The sequence below is a fragment of the Chrysoperla carnea genome, chromosome 4 (assembly GCF_905475395.1).
Source record: "Chrysoperla carnea chromosome 4, inChrCarn1.1, whole genome shotgun sequence".
Classification (NCBI taxonomy): Eukaryota; Metazoa; Arthropoda; class Insecta; order Neuroptera; family Chrysopidae; genus Chrysoperla; species Chrysoperla carnea.
Window position 1 is genome coordinate 47706353 of NC_058340.1, and position 12017 is coordinate 47718369.

Below are 12017 nucleotides of genomic sequence, written 5' to 3' on the forward strand. Positions count from 1 at the left end.
ATCGCCTGATGATTGTTAGGTTAATAATTGGTGATAAAACAAGACTTTTGTTTCCTCTACACTTAACTGGGAAATCCAGCGAAGATATTTATTTGTTGACTTCGACTTAAGACATAGTTATTGAAATAAATACACTACGATGGTTACTTAAAGCCTTCTTTTTTAGATTTGTTTTTCAAATAGGAGATAAAATGAAAAGATCCACATTTCCAGATTAGGATTAATAAAATGATGATTAGCGAATAAGAACTTACCTTTGATGTTGAAGCAATTTCCTTAAATGAATATGATTATTATTAAGTAAATTTTATTTTAATAATCTTTACATAAAACAGCAGATTTTCTCGTATATAGTATTCCGGTATAAAAAACAAACATTTCGATTAGAACAAAACACGACATTCTATTGTATTTGATAATTTCAAATTTAATTACTTTACATATAATATAAAAATTTTTGCATATTAAATTTCAAATATCAACACAATTATAAAGAAAAAAACGTTTTATTGATCGAACACTATATACTTTCTCTGGCAGTTGTCTGTAATGAGGGAAGGATTTCTTATGGATAGGATTATACACGGGAAGCAATGGTGTTTTTTTGTAATTCAGGGCTTGAAATTTCTTTCACTTCATTCTTTCCAATAATTTCTGTAAAGTTAAAAGACTTATAAATTTTTTAAATACCTAATGTAAACTAACTTAACAATTCATACTCCGTAGGAGTTTAATTATAAGTCAGTAGTAGCCTAATACCACAGCATTGGGATACTTCTGACGTTCTCTTTACTTACTAATAAAATTACTTTTTTATTTTACAGAGTTCCTATTTTCAAGAATTGATTTCAGGCTTAATATTAATCCTTTATTTCTTTGCAGAAAGTTTATATCTTGTTTCAAGTAAAATTAAATATTTTTGCAGGGCACTCTATATATTGTTATTGTTTAATTACTGATTTGAAGGTTTGTTTTGATTTTTACGCCTCACTAGAAAACGTTGCAGTAAAAATTTAATCCTTCTTTATAGCTCGAGCTATGCTAACACATAACGTTCAAGGTGACTTTAACCATAAAGTAAGGGGTCACCTTTATTTAAGATATAAAGGAGTATTGGAATTATGTCGTAAAAGGAGTAAATTATTTGAAATAAAATATAAACTATAAAAAAGATATCTATTTTAAGAACTTAAACACGGACTTGAATTAATAATAAAAAAAAACACAAAACTTTCAACAATTGCTTAATAACATAGTGTGTATAAATATTATGAATGTTACTTTCCAGTTGCGAATTTAGATAAATTTTCAAGCAGACCAATATATAACGAATGTTCATATTGAGTACTTAATTCTGACAATTTTTCCACAAATTCATTGCTGATTCCTTTCTCCTCCAACAAATTCATTAATAAATCATATAAATACTGTAAAAGAAAAAAAAAATTTATATAACAAACTTTGCCACAATAATAAATAACAAAATTATAAAAAATAAAAAATTCGTTTTTAGTAAATTAGCATGAAATTTTTTGCTAAATAAATAAATAGTGATAAAAAAAATTAATTTTTCACCATATAGCCCCTCTTAAAATCCATATTTTGTTGAATATGAAACCTATATTAGCAAATCGATCATGTTGGATCGATTGGGCATATGTTACTTTAGGCTCGTTCTCATAACTGATGAGAGATAGAAGAGGAACATTATACGTTAGAAAGTTGTTCCATATAAAATAATTAAAATCTTTTGTTGAATATATTTTGTCGAAAAACTTATACATTCGATAAAAATGAATGTAAAAATAGTCTCTCACAATATATTTCGTAATCAATTTATGAGAATGAATACTGCGTATTCGTTTTAGGAAGAAGATGTCCAATAAAAGTTTTTAGTTATTTTTAACTGCCCGACGCAAAAAGAGGGGTGTTATAAGTTTAATTTAACCGTTATTTTGTAAATTTCACTTGTTAAAACAAACAAATTTATAATATAAAATGTTTCTCTATCTGTTTCGTATTTAAAATAACAAAATTTTAAAATAATAGGCTTGTATTAACCATGGGCTTCCACCAATTGAATATAGCTTGATCAATTTGGTACTGCTTTGAAGACTAACATTTGTCACGATATGATTTTGGGTACTTTTAGATAATGTAATATGTTCGGTGAGGAGGGTGACGTACAAAATCATGGATCTTAATATTAAATAGCCTTAAACTCTGTATTTTAGATAGTTATTCTATTACATTGTTTTCAAAGGTATTATAGTCTAAGATCCCAATTTGGATCGACCTTCACCCATCTGTTTACCGGATGAAAGTTATTTTTTATGAAATATAAAATGTTAACAAATATCCCTGCAATGGGTTGCCTAAAAAAATGTGGTCCAGGCTACTTTTAGTGAAAATATCAAGAGTAAAATTTTTAGAAATTTTTCACTGACTTTCATATCTAACGAATTTTGATCTACTCGAAAGTAAAAGCCATAAAGAATATGCAGCAGCTATGCTGTCTGCCTCTTTTCGTTCACTATTTTCGCATTTATACAAGTTGTGAATAGTAATTACGTTCACCTGTTAATTCATTGCCTCACATATATAAATAAAGATAATTTTATTGCAAATACGGTGCTATATGAATGTCCACAAAATATCAGTCAAAAAATAAAATTTACAAGCTTTTCAAGTTTTGATATTTTTATTAAAAGTTGTCTGGACCATATTTTTTAGGGCAACCCACAACAGGGATATTTGTAAATATTTTACATTTCATAAAAAATAACTTTCATTCGGTAAACAGATGGGTGAAGGTCGACCTTAATTCGGATCTTGTACTATTAAAAAAATCAAAAATTTAAGATTTGGTAAAAAACAAACTCTTACCCCATCTAAGACATCTCCAGCAACTGCGTATTTTTTATCTTCCCATTCTCCACTGAAAAATGTGACTTCATCAATTCCAAAGATATCGTCTGAAAATAAAATTCTCATATAAACAAATTGCCATTAACCAATCGAACTGACAACTAGGACGTTTTAAAAGTTATCGACATGGCATCTTTAAAATGCCAATATTATTAACAAATTATTGTATTGTACCAATATATTTTGCTCATACCATTGATTTTTGTTCAAATAATTCACTTAGGGCCTCTAATATTTTTGATGCTAATAATAGCTTTCACAAGAGCTTTGTTTTTGATGTAGTCTCCTGAGTAACAATCAGGAATAACAATGCCTTGGTGAATTTAATAATAGCACTTATAGAAAATATTTTCATGGTATACAAATATCATGTTTTGTTAAGAATAAGAAAAACTACAAGATAATTTACAATTGTCTTGAGAAAGCTTTATCCTTGTAAATAGAAAACACATACGAAATATACCCAGGGTTATACAACATGGTTAGAAATAAAAAGTATAGATGCCATTTCGGACAGTTTGTAAACGCCCTTACCATATGATTCGCCTGTACCTTGTTGTCCTGCATCAGCAATGAACGAACAAGTAAAGCTAAGATTACTTTTTCCGCGTACTATTTCAACTTCGAATTGTGGTTTTGATTTCATTTCTGCAAATTCAGGTTTATCCATATTTGGATCAATATCTGCTTCAGGTTCAGCATCCACGGTATGATTCACGTTGAAATATACATTAATACTAAAAAATAAGGATAGTTATAATCAAATTAATAAAATTCTAAAATCATTCATTGTACAAAATGATTTTGAATGCAGAATATTCCACAATAGGGGAACAATATAGAACATAAAAATGTAGAACTAGACTTGATACCATGACAGAATTTCAAAGTGGAATTAAAATTGATTAAAAACAATCAAAAATTGCATTCAAAGGTTGTCCATCTCCTTTTAGCAAAACAAAGTTTTATATGTAATCTCTATGGCGATAGATACCCATGTATGACGTCACTAGTGGGTATATTATTCTTTGTTTGATTAGAAATTTTAAACGTTTATATCTTCCATACAAGAAAATATTTGTAAAAACCAATTTCACTTTTCTATTCGCGAAGTGAGAATTCTTCATATGAAGTGATAAAAAAAATTTAATCGGATCCAAATATGAAACGTATAAAAAAATCAAGAAATACATTTTTTAAATGATAAGCAGCGCCAAACGTATGCTCTGTTGCAAAGTAAACGCATTAATTTACAAAAAGAACTCTATTTCGATAGTGTATTAATACCATTCTGTTGCGCGCAAAACCAAATTTACCGCCACGCGTGGAAATATTGATAAATTCTATTTATATCTTTTCGGTATCAATATGAGTTTTCATACAATAATTTCATCATTTATGTAATAATATTGCCTTATGATAATATTGTTAATTAAAAATATAATGAAAAGATACAGAATCTACAAATATTTTCACACACAGTGCTAGCCACAAGACAATAATTATTAACTATATTAAATTTTCTTAACATACAAGCAAAATCGAGTGAAGAATGTGTATAGAAAGTGTTAAAGGTAAGATGTGCTCGATTCCAGTAGAAGATATGAGACTCGGTGCTCCCACAATTCCTCATATTGAATAAATAATCTACGTATCGGGCAATGCAATCAGAGTACTACAAAAGCCAGTACATCTTACATTTTACTTAATCATGGTAATAATCACACTTTGCTTTATTAGGGATACTATTTAAATCTCAAAATTTGTGAATTAACATCATTTTTTCTATTGATCGAATTGAAATTCGGCTCCTTTACTTCCCATTAAATTTCAAATCTCATTTAGATGTCTAGTTATGTAACACAGACAGAATTCAGAATAAAAGTATAATCGAATATATTACTCACGTTTCTTTATCGGAGGTTTTTGTTAATGTTACTTCTGCATCATCAACCTTCACTTTGAAACCATCTAATTCTGTAGCCAAATTTTTAACTTTTTGTGCTTTACGCTCAGCAAGGATTTCTTCTGCTAAAAATTCAACTAACTCTCGTTCCCCTGTTAAACAAAAATTGCAAATCAATTTTGTCATAACCTAAAAATACCGGTTTCTTAAAAAAGCAAAGTTATCGATGGATATCAATACCTTTGGTATGTAATCCTTGAATACCACATCCACATCCACATAATTGAGTAGGGTTCTTAATTTGTAACGTTTTTAATACACTTTCATCCTGTCTAGAATTACACATGTGCCATAAATTTCGTGTAATTTGTCTCTTACTTGATGTAGATAGTACGGCATTTTTTAAGGGATTTGCTAATGCTCTCAATCCATTTAATTTAAATGCGCCTTTTATTATTCCGTTCATTTTGTTTTATGTTATACAAAAATTGAGTTTTTTTAAAAATGCTTCCAATACTCCTTTGATTGATGAAGATCTTACTTTTGCATGATAGTTATATATGACATGTGTAGAGGACGCTACTTTACAACGTGTAGTTCATTATTTTATCAATGAATTTAAAAAAGTGTGGCAATTAAGAGTGAAAAACTTGACAAATTAAAATTATTTTAATTTGATTTTGTTGTGAGTTTTATTTTACCTGAGTTTTTTTCTTATTATTACTTTTTTTCATGTGTATATAATTAAGTGACAATTTGAATTTATTCGTCATAATATATCATAGTAACCATATTTTTTGTGTGCACAATTGAATCATGAAAGAAAATGTTTAGTAAAAAACAACAACTGCAACAATGAAAGCAGAACTTATAGAATTAAATATTAATAAACAAAACTTTGATAAATTTTTTTACAAAATAATAAAAAAATATGTGCGCGGTAAAAAAAAATATGTTTATGTTATTACTTCTTGAAGATATTTTAAATCTTGATAAAATCAGAAAAAAATGTTTTTTTGCCAAAAATTTATATTTTTGCCATAACGAAGTCAATGCACACATTAGTGTTCTCCCTCGGGAAAAAAATTGGGAGTGAACGTTCCTTAAATTTTGAACAACAGTGGTTAAGAGGTCAAAATCGAAAAAAGGCAATTAACGTGGAGTGAAGCTCATTTGTGGTGTCTACCTACCTATGTTCTGGTTCTACCTATCCCAAATTCTTCAATAGAGTATCACTTTTTTGGAAGGGCTTTAGTTTCGTACATAGTTTGTATTAATAATACATTTTCGACCTAATTTTGATTTGAAAGCGCCGACAAAACGGGATGTTTTTCAATAGAAACTAAAACACTAATATTTCTAAACGCTAAATACTCGCGAACAGGTATGAGAAATATCTTTACGGTAGCCCTAAAAAGTAAATACATTGGCACACACAATTTACTGTGGCTGTTAGTATAATCAAAACCCCAGTGCGAGCAACTAATAATAATAAATCGAAAATTCGCTTAGAAGTGCTCTCAATACATTTACCGGCTTTTATAAGAAATGTCGTATACTTTTTCACCAAACCACAAGCTACACAATAGTCATATGCATCAATTTTGATCGAGTTTAAGTAGCACATTCATGCACGGTTGGTGAACTTAGAGCTCAGGCAAACCAAAGTGATACCGTAACGAAAGATGGTCACTAACTGAAGAAACGCGTATTGGTTTTCAAAATATTACTTCTGTCGCTTAATTAAAACGGAGAGATCAAATTGTTTCTATAAAATTTTCTGACAATCATATTTAATAAAAAAAAAATACTAAAATATCTTATTGCATCACATTCTGATAAAAACATTTACTAAGGTAAATTGAATCCAAAAACAAAAGATTTTAAGGTTAAAATTAATGTGTATCCTACAGTTCGATCGCCATTCTGTAAAAGCGTCATCGGCGTCAAGGGAAATAGTAAAACTAAGCTGGAAATATCATCGCTTAGATATGTACAGAATAAAATCGTAATATACAAATTTTACACATACAAAATATTGGCACATCGCTCTTGTAAGCATGACCTTCTATTATCTTAGTAATTAAAGGAGCTACTTGATGGGAGTTAAGATAAGTAACAGTGGAATAATTTGGAATATGAAAATAAACAAATAATAATTTTGTAAAAAACATTTATTAATGAAATAAATATATTTATAGTTGTTATTTGTAGGTTTTCAAATAGTATAATGAACAATAATTATTATTTTTGGCGTTACATGGATATTCTTGTCCATAATTATCAAATTAATACAAAGCACACATAATTGTTTTTCTTTTTTACAAATGACTAGTCAAATTACGGAAAAGTAACAATTTGACGAGGTAAAAATAGGAATTCTTTCAAAATAAATTTTACATAATAATACTAAACAATTGTTTTTGAATCAGTGTATTGTCGATCATAATATAGATAATATTTTTTTTGAAGAATCGAATGATTTTTATCCTTTATTGTAGAAAAATAAGAAAAATTAAAAATATTTTAAAAATACAATACATAAGAAGTTTTTTTTTTTACAAATAATTAATTTATCTCACTCGCAATTATAATTTGAAAACGGCAGTGTAAACAAAAAATTCTTCTGTTTCTTTAATATACATATTACATTTTATATGGCGAAATTTCTTAAAATACATGGCATTCATATAAATTAAATAATTTTATTTATCCGGTACAAATTTCGCAATGTTGATCCCAATCTGATACCTAAAATAAACAAAAATCTGTTAATTATAACGAAGTATAAAATATATTAAATTTTTTTTTTCAATGGGTCATTGAAGTGCAAGGCATTATTATTGTTATTAATTTTTATTTTGCAAAATGTCCGCTAGTTTGTGACTAATATATCCGTATAGAATAACTGGTCATGGTATATTAATATGAGTTCTATGAAGTAAAATGACAGAATAAATTCGTGATCAACTAAATTTTTCGAAATAGTACTGAAAAATCATAGAGCTAGACCTCAAATATACTTTTTTCCTTACTTAAGTAAATGGAAATAACGAAAACAATATAATTTTCGAGGAAATTTATTAGAGAGGGTGGGGGGAGGAGAGAGAGAGAGAGAGAGAACAATAATTATCTTATTTTGTGTCCCCTTTAATTTCAAGCTTATTTTTTTATTAAAAATTGCGTACGAAACACAATTTATTATCTCTTCACTAGGCTCTGATGATCTTGTAGAGAGTGAAGTTAAGACGTGATATTTTTACGATTTGCTCATGTAATTTTTAGACGAACGTGAGATAAATTCGTTGTTTGTGGATAATTTTCTGTGCAACAACAAATAGCTGATTATTTACTGAATGTTACAAGAAAGTAAAGTGCAACTGTGCAACAACTTACGAACTTATTGTCCAATTTACAATTCTAAAATTTCTCAATGTGAACTAAGCCATAACGTTAAACGAAAATATTGAAAGTTAATTTCTTACCTGACATTCTCGACTGCAATACCACTGACTTGTACATCCAGCACAAACAAACTGCGCCGAATTTTTCTTACACCCTTGACACGGAGGTATCTGTGTTGGCCCATTGTCACCGCTACTATCATTAGCAGTTTTAGCTTTTGAACTAGAACCATCATTTGTTTCATCAATTACTAAACGATCGAGGCTATCTTCATTTTCGCCATCATCCTAGAAAAGCAAAAAAGAAAAATTATTAATTTAATGGCATGATTGCTAAGCTAAAAGGCTTTATGACTAATAACAATTGGCTTTAAATAGTTAGCAGTTTATTTTTATAAGTGATCACCAGTTAGATTTTCTAATATTATTTTAATTCACGTAATCATCATTAATACTATTCTGAGTAAAAAAACGCATAAAAATAGGTAACAAGTCTCGTAAAATTTACTTGTCGAGATTTTCGCTACGTAGTAAATATGACGGAATATGAATTTGTTATGAAATCGTTAAATAAAAATTGCAATTATTTCTTAATAGTTGTTGATGGTTTTATACAGATTCGAACGTTATGGCTAAAGATAGTTCGGGAATATTCAATATAACCAATAATATTTTCTGATAACAGAGATCTATAACTTGACGAATATCACACTTGACTCGAGCTTTGTCAAGCCACACGCCGTATAAAATATGTTTTAGATCCTAGCACCCCGTAGAGTGATCTGTATAGGGCCAACCACCGTCGTTTTAAAATTATATCTACAAGCATAAAATTTACATTCGACTTACTAAATTTACAATTCCGCTTGACGATTCTGAATACTGAATATTTGACGGTATACTTGTAGAAGCACGATTTATATTTGAAGCAGGATCAATAGAGTGAATTGTTGTTGTTTCATTAAATCGAGCGGGGGAAGTTGCTATTCCACGATTCTGCAAACAGTTAATAAATAACTTGAAAAATGCTTCATAGAAATATTTGACGGCAAAATAACTAATAGTTTTTACATTTAAAGTACAACTATACTATGGATTTTTACTTCTGAAATATTTTATTGAAAATATTACTTACTTGACTATTGGCAAGAAGGTCATTGATATTGGAAACATCACTCGGTTGAGATGACGTATCTGTTAAAAGTCTAGCTAAAGTTGGCGACAATGTGGTGAAAGGTTTAGCACTTGATTTTGGTTTATTCTGAAAATAATACAAAATTTATAAATTATTAACCAAAAGTTTGATACCGTGAGGTGAGTTAATAAAGAGGCTGCCATTTCAAGATTGTACGAAAACTAATTACCATTTATAATATTAGTGAATTTTGTATTTTTTCCTATGGCATGAAAGAAAAATCTGAAACACTGGATTTTGAAAGATTGAGGAAAGGAAAAAAAATCATTGTGAAGATAATTAAGAAAATGTGTGTTTATAAAATGTAAAAGATCAGATAAACTTGGAATAAGGTTATTGGGCAGATCAAACGAAAAGTATACAATCCAGACATTTAGCAAAGCCGGTGATGCTTTTTCACAATCCGAAAATATTTTGAAGACAAAAAACTACAGTTAAGTAACATCAATGTTAGTCCATGAAAGTCAAATTTGAAAAAAATCAATTAGGGGCAAGTTGATAGATAGATGAAGGCAAAGTAAATACGAGAAAATTGAAAGGACATTGAAAGAAGGAAAAAATCAATGTTTGAACTAGGGGAATGGGGTGCTCCAAAAGTAAAGATAAGTTGAAAGAGAAAATAAAAAACAATAAAAAATAAAAACTTTGACCAAAGATGAAGAGGACGTAGAAAGTTGAATTTAAAGAAAAAACTAGAGCTTACCTTGGTTAATATTCCATGCAGTAAAGAATTGGATGTCAGCGTGGATTGGCTATTTGAAACAGTAGAAGTTGAACCACGATCATTTATTACTACAGGATGTAATGTAACTTCAGGACATGACATATTTTTCCCACCAATATTATACGAATCCATTTGTCTGATATTATTTGATTGTTCCGAAGTAGTAGCACGCCTTTCAGTCTGTGACATTCGAGCAAATTCCACGAGTACATCTTTGAATGATACATTCCCAGAAGTACCTTCCGGTAAAGAGTCTGAGCTTCGTGACGAATCATTATGTAAGTCGCGACCACGTGCCTGTTTAAATCAAATTTTATATTTTAATTTAGAAATACTATATTTCAGTTGATAGATAGAAAAAAGGGTACTTGCACAAAAACTTATATAAACAAAAACTTAAATATCTCCGTTTAATTTTTTGCTATAACGTGCCAAATACACCTTGAGCAATGTATGCGTAAACACATTGGAGGATCTCTGGATGTATTGTCTTGCCAAGATATAGAACGGCGTAATCAAAGTAGTGTGGCACACAAATCTGGTAAACACAATCGAATATTTTTCATAATTTATTCAATTTGTTCAGAATAATATTTCTAAACATATCGAGCTCAAGACAGTTTTAGAACGCATAACTAAATTAAACATTTTAGAAATCTCTGATCTGATTTTAAAAAATTACTTACACTTTCGGATCCTGATGATAATAACATTCCCAATTCACTATTCACATCGACTTTATTTGGCATTAATGGAACACTTCCCGAGGAAATATTTTTATTATTTAATGATAACAACGGTAACATTTTACTAGTGCTCGAAACTGCTTCTGCTTCATTTTTCTGTACTGTTCGTATTCTTTTACCGCGTCGTGGAACTTCTGGATTTGATTGTCTAAACTTTTCAACAATTAAATTAACATCCTTAATCGGTTGTCCTTTAGGTCCAGTTTTCAATGATCCATTCGATGAGTACTCGGCGAACATATTTTGTGGTTTAGGTAAAATACTTCTTTGTTTATTTAATGGACTTAAAAGACTTCTTTCATTTGTTAATTGTTTGCTATTTCTGTTTTGAAAACGCCCATCAGATAATTTTACTGTTTTAGAATTTGCAGTCGAAGGAATTGGTTGTATTGTCACACCACCATTATTAGTAATTGCAATTGGAATTCTATTATTTTCGGTATAATTATTTCTAGTAATATTATTTTGAATTTGATTTAAGCTTTTTATATGTATATCTAAAGCCAGTTCCCAATCAACATCACTATTTGGATTCGCCCTAGTTAATAACGCTACTTGTTTCTTCCTTTGTAGACGTAACATTTGCTCCTCTTTAATTTTCTTGGCATGTATTATACTGTTCCACTCACGTTCTTTAACCCTCGCTAATTGATCTAAATACTCTATATCTGACATTAACTTCGACTCGAACGAATCAATTTCATCTAATGTGTCACATTTTGAAAAATCTGTTTCCTCATTTTTGTCGGAATTTTCATTCAGTCTAGGTTTTTTTGATAACGATTCATCTTGTTCTTCAAGTGATCTTTTTGAATCGTTATCTTTTTCGATATCTTCAATTTCTTCATCAATTTCAATTAGTTCATGTTTTGGAGTCACAGCCTCCTCGGGTTTGGAAACTGTAAGATTTTCAGCCTCTTCTTCATTATTTGCTATTGATTCTGATTGATCATTTTCATTTTTAATGATATTTTCCTTTGATTCTTCAACATCAACTTTTTTTTCTTCTGTATTATTCTCTTTATTTTCAGGTAGTGAAGTATTGCTATTAGATCGATTATTACTTATTACATCATCAGTGTCCTCCATTACCAACATTCTGTTTGGCCTGTAA

The 12017-nt window shown here is 29.2% G+C and overlaps 2 protein-coding genes across 6 annotated transcripts in view; both read right to left on the reverse strand.

The window, feature by feature from the left end:
- Window positions 1-490: 490 nt before the first annotated feature.
- LOC123297455 (complement component 1 Q subcomponent-binding protein, mitochondrial) lies at window positions 491-5402 on the reverse strand. 3 transcript variants are annotated; one of them, XM_044879120.1, is made up of 6 exons: window positions 5075-5402; window positions 4836-4986; window positions 3481-3665; window positions 2887-2975; window positions 1286-1427; window positions 491-654 (listed from the first exon to the last, which is right to left on the reverse strand). In XM_044879120.1, exons 1-6 carry the CDS (start codon window positions 5298-5300, stop codon window positions 578-580), a joined length of 870 nt encoding a protein of 289 aa, XP_044735055.1. In that variant the 5' UTR covers window positions 5301-5402; the 3' UTR covers window positions 491-577. The 3 variants fall into 3 exon arrangements, with proteins under 3 accessions (XP_044735055.1, XP_044735054.1, XP_044735056.1); XM_044879119.1 differs by having other exon boundaries at window positions 3463-3665; XM_044879121.1 differs by lacking the exon at window positions 491-654 and having other exon boundaries at window positions 1158-1427.
- Window positions 5403-7441: 2039 nt separating this feature from the next.
- The window catches only part of LOC123298562 (probable WRKY transcription factor protein 1), a 54922-nt gene continuing 50346 nt past the window's right edge, over window positions 7442-12017 (reverse strand). For 2 of the 3 annotated variants that reach the window (XM_044880602.1, XM_044880604.1), the window contains exons 2-7: window positions 10844-12011; window positions 10137-10454; window positions 9374-9499; window positions 9088-9234; window positions 8320-8526; window positions 7442-7585 (exon numbers count right to left, since the gene is read on the reverse strand). In XM_044880602.1, the coding sequence (XP_044736537.1) occupies window positions 7544-7585; window positions 8320-8526; window positions 9088-9234; window positions 9374-9499; window positions 10137-10454; window positions 10844-12011 (2008 nt within the window). In that variant the 3' untranslated portion in view covers window positions 7442-7543. The remainder of the gene's footprint in view (window positions 7586-8319; window positions 8527-9087; window positions 9235-9373; window positions 9500-10136; window positions 10455-10843; window positions 12012-12017) is intronic. The other variant, XM_044880603.1, reaches the window with a different exon arrangement.

Bases quoted from the DNA above. Each gene is read 5' to 3' on its own strand.
- LOC123297455 (XM_044879119.1), bottom strand. From the start codon at position 5,300: ATGAACGGAATAATAAAAGGCGCATTTAAATTAAATGGATTGAGAGCA. The intron at 3,666-4,835 runs GTGAGTAATATA...CTTATTTTTTAG, and splicing joins AAAACCTCCGATAAAGAAAC to TATTAATGTATATTTCAACG. The intron at 2,976-3,462 runs GTAAGGGCGTTT...TTTTATTTTCAG, and splicing joins AGGTACAGGCGAATCATATG to ACGATATCTTTGGAATTGAT.